This window comes from Lathamus discolor, chromosome 1 (genome assembly GCF_037157495.1).
Source record: "Lathamus discolor isolate bLatDis1 chromosome 1, bLatDis1.hap1, whole genome shotgun sequence".
Classification (NCBI taxonomy): Eukaryota; Metazoa; Chordata; class Aves; order Psittaciformes; family Psittacidae; genus Lathamus; species Lathamus discolor.
Genome location: NC_088884.1, coordinates 104,796,811 through 104,819,102, shown reverse-complemented (window position 1 = coordinate 104,819,102; position 22,292 = coordinate 104,796,811). Strand labels below are relative to the sequence as shown.

Genomic DNA, 22,292 nt, shown 5'->3' with positions numbered 1-22,292 from the left:
TGGAGCCACTGTTTCACAATTCAATGGATGGATAGTTTTTCCCTTCCCACCTTTCTTGATGTATGGTATCAAGAATAGGAACCACTGAGAAGGATGCTTGCTCTACCTAGTATGTATTATATTACCATGCATTAACATGACATAACAGATTTGTCAACTATAAGCATCCTGTTCAAAATGACTTTCATGCTGGACATACGCTGTTGTCTGAAAAGCACAGTAGGTACTTGCTGATAACAGTGGTGTAAAGTGTTAACCATCCTTTCTTTCTCTCTTTCCTAAAGCTTGTACAATGAGGACAGAAACCTGCTGCGTGCTAGAGAGAGAGAGAGACGAATTAGGGAGGCTCAGCAGGAGAAAAACAAGCTCCCTGAGAAGCCTCCCATCTTTGCAGCACCCTATAAGGTAATGGTGGGATTGGTGTGGTGGAGGGAGAGGAGGAAAGATGGTGGGAGCGTAAGAGCAGAGCTGTGGCTTCTGCAGATGGTGTAGCAGACTTGAGTATGATACGTGCAGAACCAGCATCTTCGCATCTGCTTAACTTAAACTCATCAGAGTATGTGTTTAAAGCTCTGAAGATGGTGCAAGCGCAGTAAGGTCTTTGGGTTGGGCAGATTGATTTGGGGGCTATTTCCTGTAGTTTGGGAGTTTGAGGGAGAGCACCCAAGAGCAGCTTGGCTGCCTGTCTGTGGGCAGCTGTGATAGAAACCAATGGGTCTGATGTTAGTGTTCCTGAAGGCTGCAGGCGCACCTACAAGTTTGGCTCAGAAGAACTAATAGTGAGTAGAGCAGTCCCAGTTGCTTTGGAGGGACTGCACTGCAGGATCAAGATGAGCTTGCGTAACTTTGCATGTGGTGATACGTGGTGATGAAATTAAGATCCTGAAGAATCTCTCTTATGGAGCTGAATGTCTTGAAATTGAGGGTCCATGCTTTTTCCATTTCTGCCTCTGTTCTTCTTTTGCAGACTCATAAAGGAGATGACTTGTCAAACCAAATTCGGAATGTGCTGGGCAATTATGAGGATGTCATGGGGCTCATCAACTCCAAAACCCAATGGGATTTCTTAGGGCTTCACAAAGTTCTTCCTCCAGTCTCACCTGAAGTACCTCATTTCCCACACTTCTTTGATGAAAATACCAGCCCTATATCATCACCTTCATTCCATGACACAACCCACCATCCACCCACTATGGCTGTAACTGTTCCTCCTGTTCACCACTCAACTCCCTACAAAATGGTACAATCAAGAGCAAAACCTGATTCAGGTTTGCACATCCAGAGTGGCAGCTCATCCAACGGTCGGAGCCACAGTCGCGAAGGCAGTCGTGGTGACAAGGAAAGTCATGAAGGTCTTCATCACAAGGGAAATGACAGGCATGTGGCTGGTGAAGGTCGTGCTGATGATCTGGACTACTCCATTTTCTCATTTTCTTCATTTCTGACACCTTTGGCTTCTCCACTGGAACCTGTGTCACCTCTACGTTCCGACCTGCACGTCAGTTCCAAGTCAGAAAAGAGCAGCAAAAGCCAGGAGCTGACCTACAGTCAAACAAAATCATTTTCAGACCTAGTGACAGGATCAGAGGAAGAGGAAGGTCAGTTCAGCTCAGACATTAACCTGAGCAGCAACACTCGGCCTTCCTCTCAGACTTTTCCCACAGCTTTGCCTTCAAAAATGAGTGTGATGCAGCAGAAACCAACTGCCTATGTCAGACCAATGGATGGCCAAGATCAGGCACCAGAGGAATCACCGGATCTGAAACCTCTCCTGGAGGAATACCATAGAGAGCCCTTTGAAAAGATCTCAGATTTTAAGGTGAATGCCAGAGCCAAACTATCCAAATCAGAAATCCCTTCTGAGCCCATAAAGGTGAGTTGGGGTCTCTGTTGCTGGCAGGGTAAGTTCAGCTACGGGAGAACAGGTCACCAAAGGGCAGAGACTATGAGAAGCCCTGATGGCTGTGCACACCTTATCATTTTTAGAAGGTGTATTTTTAGATTGCCTTTGGCCAGTACATCTTGGGGAGATACCTGGATGGTGAAAATGCAGCACTTGCCATGATTCTGTCTTTTTTATCAGTGAGGCTGTAGCAGGCCTTATGGTTAGAGTGGCTGCTTCTGTTGCTATGACTTTTGTTTTGCCTGTAGAGATTGTTGAAAAGAAGAAGGGGGAAATGATACGCTGAGAAAGTCACGGGGTGATGAACCTACGGTTAGTGCATGCAGAGCATCAGTACTTGGTCTGAGTGCTGGTGAGTAGAAGTCTCGTATCTTTGCTGAGTACTGGGACAGCTGACTGTGCAGTGAGTTCTATGGTCACCTGATAGGTTGAAGGTTTTTGGGCTTTTTGGGGTTTTGGGTAATTTTCTGTGAACACCCCAGGGTTCTCCTAAGTGAGTTTGTAAGATGTAACCTCAGAAAAGCATCAATGTAAACCAAAAATATCCTGAAGATTTCTACCAGATGGACTTAGCCCTTGGGAAGCATGACACCATTCTGTTTCCCGCTCCATCCAATGCTCTTTGAACAATTTCTTGAAGCAAATTTAGTGCAGAAGTAGAATTCTAAATCATAAGAAAGATCCTGAAAGTCCTCTAAAATTCTGCATTCAGGGAAAGACTGTAGGCTCTTTCTTGTCCCCCAGCTATGAGCAAAAGGAGCAGAACTCTTTTGTGTTTGTTGTTGTCAGCAGAAGGCATCCTGGGCAGCAAGCTTGAGCATATCTTAGTTCTAGTCACTACACTTGTCCTTTCTCTGTCAAGGACTGAGACCTAAGGCAGCTGGGCAAGGAGAGAGGTGGAGATAGTTTTCAGATTGTATTTTGCCTTTGTAATAGAAAGGGAGAGTGTGGGTGCGATCTGCCTTTTGTAGAAGAGGGGTTGATCAGCTGCAAACGGCTGTAGGCAATTTCTTGTGGAAAATGAGAGGAAACTGGCAGGATGACATTGATGAAGCGTTGTGAAAATCCTATAATGCTGACTTTATTTGCATCAAAGTAGGCTTGGCAGTGCGCATCCTACCTCAAAATAAGGAAGTGCACTGTGGCCTGCATTTCAGTATTTGCTTGACGGGACATTTTACTCCTGGGGGAGAAGTACTGCAAGCCCTTACATTCTTCATTGCAAAAAAAGGTAAAAAGCATTTATGGGTTTAATATTTTAGATAGGGCAGTATTATCTATGATGCCATATGCTAAATTAAGCTCCTTTCTCCCTTTCCATTGAGCACTTTAGTCTGAATACAAATGCCCATAAAAATCCTACAGCTGCCAGAGCACAAGTAGCATTACTCATGCTGGTGCAAGAGTGCTATTAGATCCGTTTCAGTGTAAGAACATAATAAAAAGGGATTTCAAGATAAAGGAATGTTTTTGCACAAACCAAACCCCTATATTTAATTCTATGCTTAGTCCATTTCAAAGCTGATAGATGAAACCTTTTGCGAATGCACTGGAATGATCTTCATTTGAGGTAAGTATTTTACAGGCTGTGACCTCTGACTCTCTTCTGTGTACAGGTGTTTTGGATAATGGCTCTGTAAGCTCTAGTGAAAAAAACACTGCATCAGTTTCTGCCTGTTTCAGGCATGTGGTAATATTTACTTACTCCTGTTTGATTTAAATGATCAACATATATTTGATGATACAGTCTTCCAGTGCTGAAGGCTGGAGCATGAAGAGGAAGAAACAGTGTGGTTGCACACCTGGATATATTCCCTGTGTGCTGGATGTACACTACAAAAGAGATGACTGAGGAACAGAGCTGGGCTGATTTGCTTTTAGGAAACATCCAGTGAGTTGTGTTTGCAGGTGAAAGATCTGCCCAAAGAAAGGATCTTGGGAAGGCTGAAGAGGGGGTCCCTCAGCTGAAGAGTTGGCCTTCCCTTTTGTTTTTGGTGAAATAGGAGCTGCAGGGAGGCTCCTGCCCTCCCATGACCCTGACAGTGAATAGGTCTAGAATAGCAGAAACACTGCTGTCTTCCCTCTTCCAGTAACTGGGAACATGGTTTTACAAGTTTCATTTAAACTGTTCGTCCCCGGTTGTACTGAACAGCCACATGCCAAATACAGTTTTTCTCATCATTTCTCTTGACATCACTTAGGAAAATCATTTCCTCTGCCTCATGTTTTTTGGCTAATTGAATTTCTAAGGCATCTGTCACCTGCAGCTGTGAATTCACTATTGACAGCTTCTGTTCATGGCAACACTGACAAGTTAAGCCTTCCAGTCTGAATAGACAAGCAGATTCATTGCAGAGTGAATTAATCCTCAGTGGCTAACTGTGCAGTGACTCACTTTGCATTCACATAAAGAAACTGTACAGCTCTTTCCCCCCCTCCTCCAAAATAAAAAACTTCACTTTCAAACATCTCTTTAAGGCCTCTTTCGAGATTTACTGTGAGAAGACTTAAAAATGTAGCATACATGAAGTTTAGGTGTATCCCTTCTCCTAATGTGCCAGGTTTTACCTCTTCTTACAGCACCTAAAGAAAGATGCTTTTAAAGCATCTTTGCTTAAATTCTTTTCATGTCTTCAGAAGAGCACAGGACCAACAGAGAGCCTTGTATTACTTCCATTAACAAAGACTGTGATGTCTTAAAGGGAACTGGCTGGACAGCAGGGCCAAGAAGCAGTGAGGCTGGTTTGAGAGAGAGTGTTTATAAATTTGTCCATAGGGCATAGTGTCTGGAGGAATGTATAGCACTTGAAGCTCACTGGAGATTATCTTTGTTTTCCTGTCAGTTTTGTAAATATTGGGGAGTAGCTCCTTTTTATCTCATGTAATGAGACCTTATTGGACTCTTTCACCTGCAAACTGCAAAGCACCCCACTTAAAAAAACAAAACAACAACAAACAGTGAAGAAGCCCATACATGTGAGGTCTGTCTGGTAACACTATTATCCTTGAAGCACAAGATCCACACAGAGATCTCTCTGTTCAAAATGGGATTGCTGCCCTAGAGTTCTGTTCACCTCATTTATGAACAGTCACAAGTTAAAACATGATTGTTGCTTAGTATATAGTAATGACTCAATACCTAGAAAGAAGTTTGGATGACAAAAGTAAAGTCTATTGTAGAAAAATAACTTTTGACTTCTCTCAATGGCAAGCAAGCTTTTCTACTGGCCAGAGCGGTCAGAAAGGTGAACCCTGTAAACTACAAATAAATATATTGCTTTAATCCTGCATCCTTTAAAAATAAAAATCTTAACAAATATATAGCACTGTTCTTTGGTCTTACCTAATGAATACCTAATGGGTGTTTAACCTTAAGCAAAATAGTTGTCTTTCTACCAACATATTTGTTATGATTTATTGCATTTATTCATATAATTTATCATATATTTATTATCATTAATAGAAGAGAGATTGGTCTTCTATTTCCCCTCTCCCTTTTGTATTCCTTTGTAATTACTATTTCTTTCTCCCACCCCCCCCCCCCGACTTTGCACCGAGAGAGGTAAGTAACTTCTCTCCATAGAGCATCTCTAGGCACCATTGCAGAACATTTGTCTAAATTTAGTTGCTAAATCCATCATTTTGCAAAGCAATGAGACACTGAGAAAGAGCAGTTAGGTGGCTATTTGTGAGTCCTGCAGAGAGCAAGAGCAGGATAGATAAGGTCACATAATAATTTCCATAAACTGTGTTGCATCTTTCCAGATGACTCAGGAGTCAGTGTCTCACCCAGACTGCTATGGGAAACTTGGGTTTAAACAACTGGTCATAGCATATTAATCACTGGGAAGTTTTTTGGTTGAGGCTTTTTTGCTTCTTGTTCTTCCTAGGAAGTCCTTGTGATTAGCCATCTTTGCTGGAATCAGATATGATTCCAGCACAGCATTTAGACCATTGCCTTTCTCATTGGCAACTGTAAAGAGTGCTGTGTTTAAAAAGGAGGGACAAAAAATAACCAACCAAACAAAAAATCAAACAAGATAAAAAAGGGAAGAATCCTGTGGTCCTCAGTAGTTTGCAAAGTCAGGAGCCAACAAGTGAATTGAAAGAGAACTTAAGAGCACTTCTGATTTTAGTTATCATTGCTATACAGAACAAAATCAGTACTTGTTAAATGTTATGTATGTAAACAGCTACTTCTTTTCTGTACTAACTAATTTTCAGTCAATGGCTGTATGTTAATGAGTAAAATTAATATCCTGCAGTTGTGGGTGTGAGTAATTTTCCAAACCTTCACCTGTACTATGGTGACTAAACCACAAGTTTTATAAAGGTATGTGAATAAACATGCATAGAAACATTCTGATATAGTACTGTTGAGAAGGTATCAAAATGAATAGATAATCCTGTCTTCAAAGCATGGTTTTAGTAGTGGGCTCTGGTAAGTCAAGCAAGAAGCAGTAGTTCGGAAGTGAGAGAAAAACCAGGAAGTGCTATAAGCTGCTCCATCTGTCTTAACACAGCAAATGGCAAAACATCCGTATGACACAGATTTTCACATTTCTCCTGAGTGCTTGGCATTACCAAGTTAATATTCTTGAAATGCAGGGCAACAGGAATGAGTGGCTGGCTTGTGAGCCAGTGTGGAAAATGTCAGAGAAACGGTTTTGCTGGATCCCTCGGGTTTCCTAATTCTTTTTGAAGCTGTGATTGTCTAGTGCCAGCTGTGTGAGTTTGTACACAAGAGTGAGAGGAAGGTAGTGTGTGCCACTGGGGCTGCAGTTCTGTTGCGCTGTGTTCCTGCCTCTGAAAGACTATTTTTGGCTCTTCCAGAAGAGTCCCATCAATATAATATATATTGATCTTAAAATAGCATCTTGAAGGCTTAACCACTGCTGTCATTACTTAAACCTGTGCTGCCCTTCTGCACACCCGACACCCCACCCCCACCCCCCCCCCACCCCCCCCACCCCCCCCCGCAGTGATGATGGTAAAGTCCTTCACAAACTTTGGAAAAGTTAGATCTTGGCAGCTGGACCCAGCCTGGAGACCAGCATGAACTGCCTGAACAGTATTCTGAATTTGAAGCCAAGCATTTAACTGCACCTTGCAGGTGGTTGCTTTATAACCAACTTTTTACTTCTAAAAAGCAAGAAGACTAAGTTTAGCTGGGTGCGTGACAAATGTTACTGCTTCTCTAGAATTGGCTTAGAAGAATTTTGGAAACTATTATTTTTCACTTTTTAAGTTAATAACAGTTTCTGTGCAAATCTTTTGAATGCAGAGGCAGCATCTGCTTTTGCAGTCAAAGCATATTTGCTTTGATAGCAACTTAAGAAAAGCAAAATTCAGTGAAGGGAGTAGACTGCAGAAAAATAATTATTAAATAGTTTGGGAATGGAAATGGTGTTTCTTGACTTTCAAGCAGCCACTGCAGTTGCATTAGCATTACTAGTTTGTGATGCAGCTTATTTGGGATAGTAAGTTCGCAAGGGAGAACCCTTAACTACCAGCTGTTGGGGTAGTGTGTCAGCAAGGGGTTGGTTGGTTTTAACTGTTTCTGTTAAGCTGTAGTGTTTTTTTTCAAGCTTTTGTGTGGATAGTAATAGCCTGACACTCTTAAAAGTCTGTGTGGAAACAAGGAAGCTGTGTCTTTGGTTATTGTTCATATGGAATCTGCTGGTATGCAGCTCTGTTGTCGTGTAGTTGCATCTCAAGGAATTGTGGACAAGAAACAGCAGATGAAAACGGAAGCTAGGTTCCTTGCTTGTGGGGTTCACATCATGAACAAAATCCAAGAAGGTTGCGATTAGCAGCAGAAGCATTATAAGAGGCATTTCACACTGCTAATATGGTGGTTGTTACTGTCTAATATTATGACCAGTAAATAAGAAAAGTGATCTGGAAAGTCTGAGGAGAAGACTAATAGCAGATGACAGCCAAACCTTCCAACAAGGCAACTTCAAAGGAAGCACTGAAGGAGGGAGAGGTGGCAGGTGACATGCATGTTAATGAGCTTAAAACAAACACAGCCACTGACAGCTTATCACTGCCAGTTTCAAAACTGAAGCCAGACATTTATCTCTGAGGAGGAGGTGACTGTGGTGGCCTGCATGGCCCATTTTGGCTCTTGGAAGTGAAAGCAGTTAGTACCTTTTATGCTCTTACATAAAATTTATTTCTTTTTCCCCTCATTGGCTGTAGCAGCTGCATTGCAGGTACATCCGGAGGCACTGACCCTGATCATTGCTGCTTGGGGTGGTTTCATTGACACAAGCAGTTTGACTGAACTCTTCTGGTTATGAGGTCAGGATTGCATACAGCTTTTGCATTTTTTAAATACAGATTTTGGCTTCTTTTTTGTCATCTCAGTTGATGTACATATAGTATCTTAGGAGGAATCGAAGTCAATCCCAGTGGACAGGGGAGAATTATATGGCAGTGCTGTGTTTTGGTTTGTTGGGTTTTTTGTGTTCTTCTAAACCAAGCAATAGCATGCAGGTGTAATTATGTGCACAGAAAAAGTTCCTTGTTGTATTTGATTTAATGGGTGAGTCCCACTGGATGTGAAAGACTTTTTTTTTTTTTTTTTTTCTTTTTCCCTTGTGTGTCTTTCCTTTGGAAGAAACAACACATTTTATCAAGGCTGTAAATAAACCAGCAACGAAATGCCAAAGCAGCTCTAATAGCTTACACAAAACATCCTCCACTAACCTGTTTGCAGATTTTGGAAACTCTGCACCTTTTCTTGCACAAGTGGAAAGTGCTAAAGGGACAGATGTTGCCAATTTGAACCATACAGGGGGAAGGCAAATATTGCTAAGCAACCGTGTGCTTGAAAGAGCATTTTTCAGAGAGGAGCCAAGGGAGTTATGCCTGAGAGCACTCACAGCTTCTCATGGCTCGGTGAGAGGGAAGAGATTAAAAGTTCTTTCCTGTCAGGGCTGACGCTGCCAGCACAAAGGACACCATAACCTATCAACGCTGATTAGGGCTGACAGGGGAATGGATGAAGACAGGAAATCTCCCCTGCCATGTAGGAAGGCAGTAAGGCATGTTCACAGAGGTAAGTGCACCACACAGATGTGACTTGGCACTAAGCTGCCTCTGCCAGCATGATACTAGCACTAGGGCTTCACCGGGAGGAGGTGAAACCCAGGCAGGCAGCCAAGCCCTGTGAAGCCAGGAGGGCATTGCCTCGGTCCAGCTTTCACATCTGGCTGGGAGCAGGTTGCTGAAGGGGAAGGCTTGGCAGGACCAGGGGACTGTTTTCAGTGAGTCCTGTAATTGAAGGCTGCCTCATGTAAATTAACTTCTCTAGTGAGTGTGAAAGAGCTACCTGTATATAGTTGCACTCCTCCCCACCAGGCAGCACTTCATAGCTAAGTGCCAGGCTGGAGCTTATCCTCCAGGTGGTCCTGAATGCCACTGCAGATGATTCCTCAGAAAGTGAATTTGCCTGTTTGAAGTCTCTGAATTATTTTGGCAATATGCCTTTAGTGTCTCATTCAAGAGATGTGTTTTCAGGAATAAAACACAGATTCATCTTCCTCCATTGGATGTCATGTTAATATTCTCCTAATGAGATTTTGAGCACCTTCTGTTCTTTGATCTGATACTTTGCATTGTTTGAGTGACAGGAAATGGTACACACTTTGTGTTTTCTTCACGGGATTTTTATTGGACACCAGTGAACCGCAGTGGAAGTAGCATTTTGCAGCTTAAGGATGCTCCATAGGCATCATCTGCATCAGGACAGCAATGTGTCTTATGATGAGTCTGGTGGTACTGCTCTTGCTTCTTGGTCTCTGTTGTGCTTAATTGTTTTAAGAGGCAGAGTGTTTTAATTCTGAATTGGAAAAGGTGATATTCCTATCTTTTTTTATCTGCTTTTCAACACACTAATTTCTTTATAAACTGTGTTAGCAGTGTTACATTTCCTTGCCAAATTGTTCAGTTGGTCAAACATTTCATAAATGTCACTAGATAGAGAGGTGTTCTTTTTGCATGCAAGAGGTGTAGCAAACAGTGTGAGACATGATCTTGGCAGTCCATCCTGCTCCAAGCAAAAGGCCCGGGTGTGTTTCCCAGGGAGGCTCTGCTGTCAGCCCAGCTGCCTTTGCATGTACCTTTGGCAAGCAAAGTGCAGTTGTCCAAGGACATGACTTAGTGGGTAAGGTAAGGGCTTGATGCTGCTGAGTGTCCTCTGTCCCCTCGCTTCTCTGCAGCTACCTTCATCTAATAAAAGGCATTACTGCTTTCTGAGTCCTGCTTCTCTGGGATACTGAATTTAATCACTTTGGCTTTTCTGCCTATTCTAAAGATGGAGCTTTCCTTGAATCAAAGGAGGAAGGAACAAGTGTTATGTTTGCCTCGGCTGCCAGTCAATCCAGTCTGAGTGACTTATCCAGATGTTCACTTTCCTGTCAAGATAAATAGTAACTACTGCTATTCAGCTACTGCATAGCTTAGATTATGCCACAGCCAAAAATATTATCTTGGCTGGCTTATTAAACTTAATTAAGTCAAAAGAAAAATGTATCCATTAAGAAGCAAGACACAATTTTCAGATCTCTTTTCCTTTCACTGCTTGAATTTAGAAAGAAGAGCAACAGCATAGCAATACTCACTTTTTCTTTGAGAAATGTTGAGAAAATTTTCTGTACTAGTATAATTTTGAGATAATTTATTCCTCTTGAATCAGAGCCTAAATCCAAATATTTGTTTTAATGCGCTATTGAATTCAATAAACAAAGCACTGCCAAAGGGAAAAATTCCTAAAGTTTAGAGATCAACCCACAGAAATGCAGAAAATTTTGAGTGAGCAGTTCCCTACGTTTACTAACGCTAAATGCTATATATATATTTACAACTATTTTTCTGTGTCACTAGAATGAACGCACTGGCAGGGTGACTGCACATTTTAAGTCTGTTACAAAATAAACGATGTGAGGAGTGATTCCTTATTGACACAGTGGTATAGATTTCTTTTAAAGCTTGATATTCTGTTTACTTTTTTTCTCTAGCATGGCATAAGAACACTTTTTTTAAACATGCCTTATGCACATAGCATTTTGAATAGCAGTAGCTTACGAAGAATGCTGTAGGTTTTGGAAGATGGAGGGTGAATTCATTTAACAGGAGATAAAGTTAGATCAGATTTGGATCCTGCCAACTTCTTATTATACAAGGAATATTTTGGTTTCTTTTCATCAGCCTGTCAGCTCATGGCACTAAGTTGTAATTCAGACTTGGCTGGATGCCATCTCTTCACTAAAGATGGAAGGTGCAGTATTTTCTGCCTGAATGTTTTCACCTGAAGCAAGCACTTTGCTAAAGGTGCTTTTGGCTGTGATGTTGCATGTCTATTTGCAGTTTTGCTTTGTTAATCCTTGGCTGGATATGCTGAAGGAATACCATCTGCACTTTATCAATGCAGAGGACAGACTGACTTCCCTTGCCTCCTTGGTTTTCTGCGCTGCAGAGCAGAAGCAGCTCCATTCCTTCCCCTCTCTGCTAGTACAGCATTCATTTAACCACAGTAATCCTACATGTTTCCATAATGAAAGCAAGAAAAGAAGCAGTCTGGTAGTTATTTTTTTGTTTGCCGTGGTAGCAGTAACCCCTTGGGTATGTCCTACTCTTTCCTTAGACATTTCCTCAGAGTCTTAGAGCCCACAGCCTTCTGAGGTGTGCATGTAGGGGAACAACTGGTCTGGCTCGCAGGAGGTTGTTTGGGGAGTGCGCGCAAAACTATCCCAATGTAGAGACTTTGCCTGAGGAGGCATAAAGAACAAATTGCAGTACGCAGGGTGTTGAACCCAGTCAATTGTATGGGTGCTGATTATTAACCTTTCTGCTCACATCCCAGAAGTATTTCAAATATGAGTAATTTGCCAGTGGTTAATGGAAGCTTTTCACGCAAATATTGCCATCATATAGACAATTTTGTTTGAAGGAATGCATAGCCAATGAAACAGTAATACAGAAAATCTGGAAATGAGTGTAGTGATCGAGACCCACAAGTAATGAAGTCTTCTCCAGTTTGCTGTCCCTAAAAGCTGCTTCAAGGAAAGATGCAGAAAGCTTTTCATTAGGCAGAGGTTGGCTGTTGTCATGGTAGTTCTGGTAACCATCTCCCCTTGGCTGGATTTTAATTATAAGCCATTCAGACCGTGTGCTAAATAAGCAAAAAAGCTGCCTATCCCCTCCAGATTAGACAGACAAGAAAAGAAACAGGGAACTGACCCTCTCCTGTCCTCTCAGCATTGCTTAGTTTTCTGACAGCTGGGAGGCTGAGGGCTCATAGCCTTCCTAATGCACCTGACTTAAAGGGATCATTTCTCAAATGCCAGCCAGGGACATAAGCTTGGCATACACTGCATAATAATAATAATAATAATAATAATTAATAAGGCACTTTGTCCCAACCCCAAAACATCAAATCTAGAAGTATTTTGTTTTCATGTGGGTCAGCTGTAAAACAATGCCAAAGTTGCCTTTGCAAGCAAAAGGATATCCTCCTATTTTATTCCTACAGGTCAAGTTCCTTGGTTTGAAAGTATTTAAAAACATTTCTTAAATTTCCACTAAGGTTTAAAAATAGCACCTACACTCTCAGTTAAGAACTTCGCTTTCTTAAAAGAGTGAGGTAAAACCCCAGTCCTCTCAGCGTATGTGTTTTCTTCCTTTTTTTTTTTTTTTCCTTTGGGAATACTTTCCTTGGACACACTAGTAAGCATCCCTTCATTCACTTCCCTCCCACTTGCCTTTCTCTGTTGATGCACAGGTGGCTGATGCCTTCCAGCTCCCTTTCAAGTTGTGCGGTCTGTCCCAGGCAGCAGCACAGAGCTGGTGATGGTACTCCAGGCTCCAGCCTGCCTCTTCAATTCCTTTGTTTTGCAAATTTGCATTTCCAGTGGCGGCAATGTAGAGAGTTGGCATGAACTACTGCTCTTCAAAAGAGACACTCAAGTAAAAGGTTTCTGTCAGAAAAGCAGTCCTGTTAAGTAATAAAACAGTGCAAGTCGTGTTTGCCAAGTCATTAAGGAAAGTGCACGAAGTGTCACCACTGTCATCATAAGTCTAACTGGGCTCATTTTCCAAAGGGAAAGTGGTGTTTGGAAAGGGAAAAAAACCTTAAGGGAGATGGCAGCAGTTAATCATCTGAGGTGATCCCCAGAACCATAGGACACCTCTCACCACTAAAACCCCTTCTTCCTTGATGGTCTTAACAAATGTAGTTACCGTTTTCTTACCTTTTTGTTAAACTCAAATGCAATTACAATTTACCATCATCTCAAGTTCACATCAGGGGATCTGGAAATTAAGCATACTAGCTGTAATACAGTAATGCTTACTACATTAGAGTTTTCCCTACTAGTGCCAGAGTTATTGCTGACATCGGAAATCAGCCTGCTTGAAGACTGTAGTTCCTATGTGCTTTGAAGTTACTTCCAGTATGAATACACAGGGGTTGTATTATTGGCACCGAGTGTCCTTAAAAGGTACAGTGGTAGTCAAGAATGGGATGGGAAAGAGTGGGAGTTTAGGAAGAATGTGTAGGCTTTCAAGTGTTGTTCATTTTTTTTTTTTTTTTTTTTTTGGTGAAAGAAGTTGATTCAAGAACCGAAGTGTATCCTTTGTACTCGCTTGTATTGTTAACAGGTACCTTAATGCATAGGTTTAAGAAAAACAAGTAAAAAGACACAAGCTAAGCCCAACCCAAACAGTAGCTATGCTCGGTTTGGATCTAAGTGACTAGAATTTAGTTGCAAAATGCCATTTGCTTTTAATAGCCTGATTCCTGCTGACCTCCAGCAATACATAAACCCTCAAATGGTTAAATCACTTCAGGAAGTAAAGCTAGAGCTTCTGAGAAACTTGAAACCTCAGAAGTGTGTACCCCATCATTTGAATCTCTTAATTTGTGCTGCATATTTATTTAATTATGACACTCTGGTTTTCAAATAGTGAATACATCACTTAAGCGTATATAGATATTAGTCTTAAAACCAATAGTAGTATGAAATTTTGCAGATGACTTTGATGTGTGATTTCATGCTCTTTTTCTTTAGGAAAGTATTAAAAATCAGTATCTTTCTACTGAGCTGCCTGAGTTGTTTTCGCCTCCAGCCCCTAGAATAATATCAAAGCTGTGGTTTCTCCTCCTGCCCTGCTCCTTTCCTGTGATTATTTTATATTAACAAAAATTCATCTGTAAATGCAGTTATGTCAGCAGAGCACAGATTTATTTTGTTTATTCAGCTGACAGATACTATCAACAAAAATCTCCTGTGACAAGAATTTTGTTTAGCTCTGCTACTGGTACAGCTTTATCTGCACGAGTTACAGTGAGCAGCTTTTTTTTCCTGGAGTAGGCAAGGAGTCAGCTATTCAAATCACTGTGAAATGTATCTATCCAATTGACAATTTGGTATTAGAAATGAGAAGATACCTGAAATCATAGCTTACTGCTCTCAAATGCTTTCCATACCTTCATCACTTATATTTCAAAACCCATTGTGCTTGTTCTGAAGGGAATAAAAGGACACAGAGTCAGCCTGTTACTGACAGAATATTTATAGATTCATATTAAGCAGTATTAATTATTTACTGCAGAGAACTTAAAGGGGGCAGTAGGAAAGAAAAGTTTGCTGAATTAAGGGGTCAAAATTAGGTGATTGAGAGGTACTATACAGATGGTAGTAAAATGGGGAGGTGTTTTCATCCAGAGGCTCTTTATTTAGAGCAATTTCCTAGTGAAATAATCACCTTTGGCTGGCGTTCTGGTTTACGTGGCTATATGCAGGTGATGCTGCATTTAATTTCCATGTTTAGGTTGTTTGGATTTCAATTATACTATTATTAGATGCAGGCTAACAAGGAACTGCTGTCAGCAACTCCAGATTTTTGAAGACTCCTTCATTAGAAGATATCAACAGTCTGTTCCCCCAGAACACAAACCCGATTGCTCCTTCAGGCAGACAAACCAGTGATTTTTTCTTTTTCTCCGGAGCTCTTTGAACACAAGAAGGAGGTCCATGCATTTAGTTTTAGATTGAACAAAATAATGCATCTCGGAGTTAGAAAAGCATGTAAACTCTTTAAAGAATGTTTTATTTCCTCCAGGCACCCAGGCAGGAACAGGAGAGTGCAACCGTTGTTTACTGAGCATTTTGATGTAGAAGGCTTGCATTGCCAGGAGCCTTCAGTGTCAGCTGAAGAAAGCAAGCGTAGAAGTTCATGGAAATGGTTTGATTTGTTTTCAAACCTGCAGTGAGGGTGGTGGCAGGCTGGAGCTGCTGTCTTGTCTTGTCTTGCCTGTGAGTGGGGCTTCTGGGTTGACGCTGGGACAGAAGCAGGAGAGTGCCTGGAGGTACGGCATCGTTTCAGTGACATAACTTTAGCGTTGCCTTGGAAAGGAGAGGAGTGGACCTGAGTGGGTTAAGTGCGCTTGTGAAATCGTCCACAGGGGACTTGGCTGCATGCAAACTGCTGGTTAAACTGGGGCTCACAGAGCACCTGAAATAGCACCCAGAGATGGTTTTGTTTGTCATGAAATGTAGAAGTGAAACTTAATGCTGGAAGCAATGGCAAGCAGATGTACTTTAGCTTTGCTTTGCTGGAATTATAAGAGTCTTGCTCCATTACAGTCAAGAACGAAGTTGGTGGGAGGGGAGATGTAGGATATGCTGCCTGTTTCTGCTCCTCCTGCCCTGCTAAGCCCACCCGGCTGGCTACCTGAAGCTAGAACAAAACTTGAACAAGAGCATCCCCAGGCACACATTTAACAGCTGCTGCAGTGTGCGGTGCCTTGTTAGTGCAGCACTGGAACCAAGTTTCTTCTCTTTCCACAAAGACAGTCAGATAGGAAGGTTTTTTAAAGTTGGCTTTCTTTTTCAGTTTTCTTTGAGTTTCCTTTTGCCTTCTCTCTCTTCCACTTTTTGTCTTGTGTGTTGTGGCCATTGTGGTTTTGATGAAATGAGGTGAATTTTCTGCGCTAAAAATGGTGTGTCTCGCAGTAATTATTAAGCCTCTGTGAAAATTAATTAATTATATCAACAAAGATTTTGTGACTAGATAACAAAAGTCCCTTTTTAAGCTTCTGCTTTAAATGATATTGAGCCTAATACAAAAATAGCACCAAGGGAAACCTAAGGGTGTGCAAGTATTCCCACACTAAAGTCAGGGAAGGGATACTCAGCCTTAAAACCACACGTTTATACATGCAGATGGCACATCGGAATCCTTTTGGCTTTCATGTGTGAGTGTTTTGGGTCAGCCTTGGAACTGGCTTCCCCTGCTTGTTCCTGCATCCCCACCAGTAACGACAGTGCAAGGTTTGCTTGTGACTTCAGGTTGTTCTGAAGGAGCCCACGTGTGGGCAGGGAGGTTGGCATGGTAGCAGACAATAGCTGTTTGGCTTTTCCCTTGCTAGGTGAAATCAGGTTCACCTCAGTGCTTGGTGGTGCCAGATCTGAACAAGATGCATTCTATTAGAAGGGGTGGATGCTGATAAAACCTGTGGGTTAGAAATGAAAATGTGGCTTTATGCCCCTGAGAGCTGTTGAGGTTCATAAGTTCCAACAGCATGTCCTGCACTTCAAAACCAAGTCATCACTTTCTGTTGTTTCCAGTCTGTTTAGCTGTAAGCAATGCAACACCCCTGCTCCATAGTTGAGAGTAGTGAGGCAAAACCAGTGCCTTTGGCTAGGTTCGTGTATGCGAGAAAATGGAGCATCATGGCACAATCTTACTTGTTGGAGTGCTTTCTAGGTAGCAAAGCATACATAGAGTGCTTTGCTGGTGGCATAGCATACATTGATTGCATGTTTTTCTTTTCAGAATTATTTTTGTTTTGACTCCTCCTCCCTGGTTCCCACTTAGAGCAAAAAGCTCAGAAGCAGAGTCCTGCTTTCAGTGATTCTGCTGGCAGCTGAGTGTTTACCTTGAGGCTGCTGGTTTAGGTGGGATTACTTCATAGCGCTTCCTTTTATGCCTTCTACCTGAGCAGAGCCTTACTCACGGTAAGGTTCGTGCTTACTGCTGGCTGAGATCAGTACAAGACAAATCTAAATGATGAGCTCACAGGCATGATAATGTTGTTAGCATTGCCGTCTAATTGGTCTTAGTTTGTATTTGTCTGTGCGTGTGTCCCCATGTTTTTTCTCTAGTGTATCTGAACAGCTGTTATTCATGGGAAGACAGCAGTGAAGCGTTGAGTGGGTACTGTTTGCAGGGTTATAAGGGAACCTGTCTGTCTGCAAAATAAACCATGAGCTGCTTGAGGTGGAAGAGCTTTTTGGTTGCCCTCGTAGGAAAGGGTAGACATTCCCCATGCATCCAACACTTGTGGAATCGGTGAGTGGATGAAAGAAAGAGATCTGTCGAACAAGTGCACAGTGCCTGCAGCAAGCTATAAACATCTCTTAAAAATATGCTTAAGGACCACCCATGCTGATAGCTTGCTTGCAGGGTGGTGCCTGCCTGACTAGAAATTATTTTAATCCCAGGTGTATTCACACAGGCTTCCTATTTGTTCCAATAAATGCTCTCCTGAATAGGGAACTAGGAATGGTTGCTTCAGCTTCCCCCAAAGCAGCTTTGTCACCACATCCTCTAAAAACAGGTGGCTGGAGTAAGCCTTGCTTCAGATGGTTGGACCTGTCTTTGTATCAGAGATGTCTTTTAATCTCTTTCATGGTAACGGAACATTTAAAAATCCTTGGCAGAGAATCTGCTTTGGTGTCTGGTGTCCCTTAAGATAGCCTGCAAAATCCTGTATGGATTTCTGTGTTTATGTGTTTGTTTTGATCAAGTTGATTCTAGCTTCAGATTCTGGCAGGCTTTTTCAGTACACAGCAGAACATTATTGCATCCATAATCAACATTATTAGAGGCTTGGTTAAAATACATACAGTCTCTTTTGTTGGCTGGGTCATTTTGGAAGCGTGCCCTATGTGTGTGCATCTTGCATCTATCTGTAGTATTAGAGGGTAGATTCTTAGCACAGAAATGCAGGTGGAAAATGACTTTGAAGGGTAAGTTAGTGTGTTATTCCTAGCGTGACTTGTGTGTGAATATAGAGCCCATCCAATATGCAAGATCTCCTCCAGCTCTGAGCTAGCAAAGCACGTACAGATGAAGCAAGGACACGATGGTAGGTTTTGGTCTGATCTTGCCCCGCCTGTTCTTTTCAAGCTAACTCTTCATTCATGCATATGCAGTTTTGTGATCCCCATTGCATTCAAGTGGCAAAAACCCATGCAGTTGACATGGAAAAATAAATTTATAACCAAATATTTATATTAAAATATAGTATTAAATGCTTATCTGAAATGCAGCCCTTCTCCCTTCCAGTTAATATCTGCTTCCAGACCTCCTGTCCTCATCTTTGCACAGTCTATGTGCCGTTACCGCCACTGGCCTTGGTTGAGGTCACACATCTCAGCGGTGCTGCTCAGTGACTTCTGAAATAATGCATAGCCAGTTCTCTCGGGGATGATTTTTTTTGGCAGCCTGCTTGAATCCGTTCTGCCACAGACAAGGCAGGCTGTTTAAACATCAGGGAGCAAGCTTCAGCCCCCTACTTCCACATGCGAGAGCTGTGTGGTCCTTCAGCTCCATTTGGCGCATGTGGCAGAGTGGAATAAAAATGTGTGCTGTAATTTCTAATGGAATACGTTTTCTGAAAAGAAGCAGCCTTAAAAGCTCTTCAACCATTACCCAAAAAGAGCGCTGCTTATTCCTTGTAGTGTCTATGGGAAACCCTTCTTTTCAAAAAGATGCCCAGTTTTTGAGGTTCCCAGCTTTGGCGAGTGTTGACTGCATTGTGCAGAGAGGAGAAAGCTGGGCTTTTGCAAATATTCTGTCAATGCTTCTCGTGCTTTCCCCTTCTGCCTCCAGCTATCACAGTGAGACCAAGGAGCAGGCTAGTGGTCCCTGCTGTGCTGTGTGGCTGTAACTGAGGCTGCCAGAAAAGAGCGCAGTGGCGGGCAGGTTGATGCTGCCCCTGTCTGGAGTTACTGCCTGCTTGGGGCACTGCACTGCTTCTGGTTGATGGGTGGGTGTCTGGCCCCCATATCGTGGCCAGTGGGGCATCTCATTTGTGTTCCAGGTGGTTCCTCAAGCAATTTAGTTTGGTTTGGGGTGATTCTTATTATCCTGAGTTCCTTGTTCAGCTCTCTCTAGTGTGTCTAAGAGATCTCTGTAGGCCTCAGGGCATGTGCTTATGAAAGTGTGTGCGGTTTTTGGAATTGCCCGTGAAGAGAGGACTTGGAGGTATTTCTGAGAGTTTTCTCATGCAGCTGCTGTGCACTTGAATAGAATGCCTGTGCATTTCTTAAATTGTTTTCTAAATGAAAATCTGCCTCCCTTCTTTTGCGCGTGTGTGCACCTGTGCATTTGTGCAAGCCTGTTGTAGTAAAGGCAGACTAGTTCCTCCCCATGTTGCTCTAAGCCGGCGGTGCGTTCAAGGTTTTATCCTGAACTGCACAAGTTAGTCATACTGCTTTTCAACTTTTCTAATCACAGGTGGTGTTCCCTTGAGTCCAGGAACTGGCATTTAAGGGTCTGGTGGGTTATTCTTCCACTTACAGCCACCTTTACCTTGCCTTCTCCAAGCTTAGGGCTTTATACTGGCTTCTTATGCTGCTGAGTGCACGTGGGTGCATAGAAGAACACAAGTTATGAAACAAGGGGAATCCTGTCAGCTGAACAAGCACCACTGTTTAATGAACTTTCTTTCACTTTCATTCCTTCTCATCTTTATTAGAATATAGCTTCTCCTAAAGACTTGAAAACCACAGGCTTTGTAGAATAAACTGCCCTTCTCATGGGGCTTTTTAGCCTTTTATTATTAATGGACTTCATGGCATTTGTAGAAGAGTTGGTAAGCAAATATTTAATGAGTGCATCTGTTTATCTCGGTAAACAAACAAGCTCATGCTGCTTCCTTCTTTTTATTTCCTTGTAGCGAATCTTCCGCTGTGATGCCCAAGCCGTTAATGAAATTTTGAAGGTAGGTGCTCTTAAATAATAGATCTACATATTTGCATTTTGTACACATTAAAGGGGGGGGGAGGAGGAATATTACTGTGTGCATGGCGCTGCTGCTGGGCTATGCTTCTCTGTCACTGTAATTATAGTACATCTGCGCAAAGCTAAGCCAGCTCTAACGCAAACCTGTCTCTTCAACCTGTGTCAGAGATGGCTTTGTGGGCAGTGCACGGGCTCCCAGTACTCAGCTGGGTCTGAGTACATGTGACCCTTTAGCTGAGCACAGAGTGAAAATAAGATAAGTGTTCCAGGAAAGGCAGTGAGGGTGGCAGGCCATATGAATTCATTTATTTCTGGGAGTATTACACTCTTCATGATTGAAACTTCATAGGGAGACAAGAAAAGTCTGTCTTGTGTGATTTCAACCAAATGTTTCTGAATTTCTGAGCCCCAGCTTCCCCAAAGGCTTTGTCTAGATTAACCCCCATTAAGGTGTTTTAGCATATGTTCAAGAGAAAGATCATTGTCTGTGCTAGGCTGTTCACGTGTTGCAGTGCAAGCCAAAGCTGTAGCCCAGTCATCTGTGTCCAGCTGTGGTGCCAGAAGAGGCAGGTTGGAGGTTGATCCCTACCTCATGGCTGTGGTCTATGTGCTCTGCTCTCACCTGGACCATGGCTTAGCCCAACAAGCTGGTAGCTGGGTGAGAGTTAGGGCAGGGCAACAGTGCAGAAAGGCTCCTAAAGACACATCCTATCAGGCAGTCTCTATCTTTGGTTTGAAACCATGTCTTGGAGCTCTGCAACAACGGCATCTTGGTCAGTCAGAGCAGAAGCCAGTGTTTCAGGTAGAATAGCATGAGGAATGGCTGGCAGTCAGAGCTCCCTGGCTGACCCCCTTGAGTTTTGAAAAGCCTTTCAGAGTGTTTTTGCTGTAAGGGGATCTAGGAACTTCCCATAATAAGAAGCTCCTGTACTTTGAAAAAGTCCAGAGCTACTCATATACAGGTTTTATGTACTTTCCCCTTTATTAACTGTGATAGCCTAATCCTGCAAACATAGGAAGTATTTTAACTCTCTACAAGCTTCAGTGAGATTGCTGCTAATTGGGCAATGCAAGTACGCTTGGAGAAAAGGAGCAAGTCCTCATGATGGTCTGGCTTGCTGAGCTCAAAGAGGGCTTCTTGCTGTGGTATTGCCTCTTGGGTTTACGAGGGGGTCAGCTTTTTTTTGTACATGAATATAAAGCTCTTAAAGGTAAAACTTCAGCTGCCTGTATCAGCAAAAATACTGTAACCCACTTCTGTCATTCGCTTTCCAGGAAATGATCCAATCATGGCCACGTCTTCTGACAGATATTCCTACTCCTACTACTGCAGAGCCTTCCAAATTTCCATTACCAACAAAGGTAAACACCTTCTTTTTGCCAAGGCTTTTGATAAATTAGAAGAGAGCTTTCCAGCTTTTGCACATATTTTCATCTGATTTTGTCCTCCTTTCATAGGTAAGGGCTTTTAGGAGAGAATTATCTTTAGAAGTCAGAATGGATTTTGAATTGTGTAACGGTTACTTGCAATGCATCATTTTACTTGAGTGATCAGATTTTGCTTCTGAATAACTTTTTTGGAGTGTGCTATATGGTAACGTAATTATCTTTAGTCTTATATTTTGAGCAAGCTTTGTATTTTTAGACTTGTAAGATGTTTGACGGGGGATGAATAAATGATGTTTCAATGACTTACATAATCGTGGGCTTCAAATGTGGCTGCTTTTCAGAAGTATTTGAAGCATCTCATTTTGTTAACAACCAAAGCATGTTTTGGTTAACAGAAACATTTGCTATGTTCAATGGAAGTGTTTGGCAGCTCTTGTAATTTCTTTTTTTAGTATTGGGCTAGCAGCCGTAGCACATACCATTTCTGTCCATGCTAAGCTGCGTCAGGACAGCTTAGACTGTTGGACGCTTCAAAGTTATTCTTTGACAAGTTGCTCAAAGTATCGGTTACAGTAACAAACGCAAGGAACTCAGATCACTGATACAGTGCTATTGAGTGATGATGTATTTGAGTCTCAATTTGCACTTTCTGCTTTCTAGGAGTCGCAGCATGTTGGATGTGTAGCACAGAATCAGAGTAAGTAGAAATCCAAAACCAGGTGCACTGTTATATGTATATTGACAGATAGTTTTGTGTGTCATACATTGAGAACATCAAATGTTTACATTGATTAAGGGACATGATTTCCTGTGCTTTGTTAAACATTGATGAATTTAGAAATTGCTGAAGAGACTATAGACATTCCTTACCTAGAAATTAAGGCAGCAGTTCAGCAGAGAACAAACAGGATTTCATTAGGAAGCCCCATTTGGAGTGATAAATAATCTCAATGGCAAT

At 42.1% G+C, this 22,292-nt stretch overlaps 1 protein-coding gene across 1 annotated transcript in view; it reads left to right on the top strand.

Annotated features, from left to right (window-relative positions):
• Positions 1-22,292, top strand: part of LOC136006344 (AF4/FMR2 family member 1-like) — a 60,547-nt gene that overhangs the window by 28,044 nt on the left and 10,211 nt on the right. The window contains 5 exon segments of the mRNA XM_065664372.1: positions 285-405; positions 968-1,873; positions 19,881-19,925; positions 21,221-21,307; positions 21,995-22,031. Of these exon segments, the coding sequence (XP_065520444.1) occupies positions 285-405; positions 968-1,873; positions 19,881-19,925; positions 21,221-21,307; positions 21,995-22,031 (1,196 nt within the window).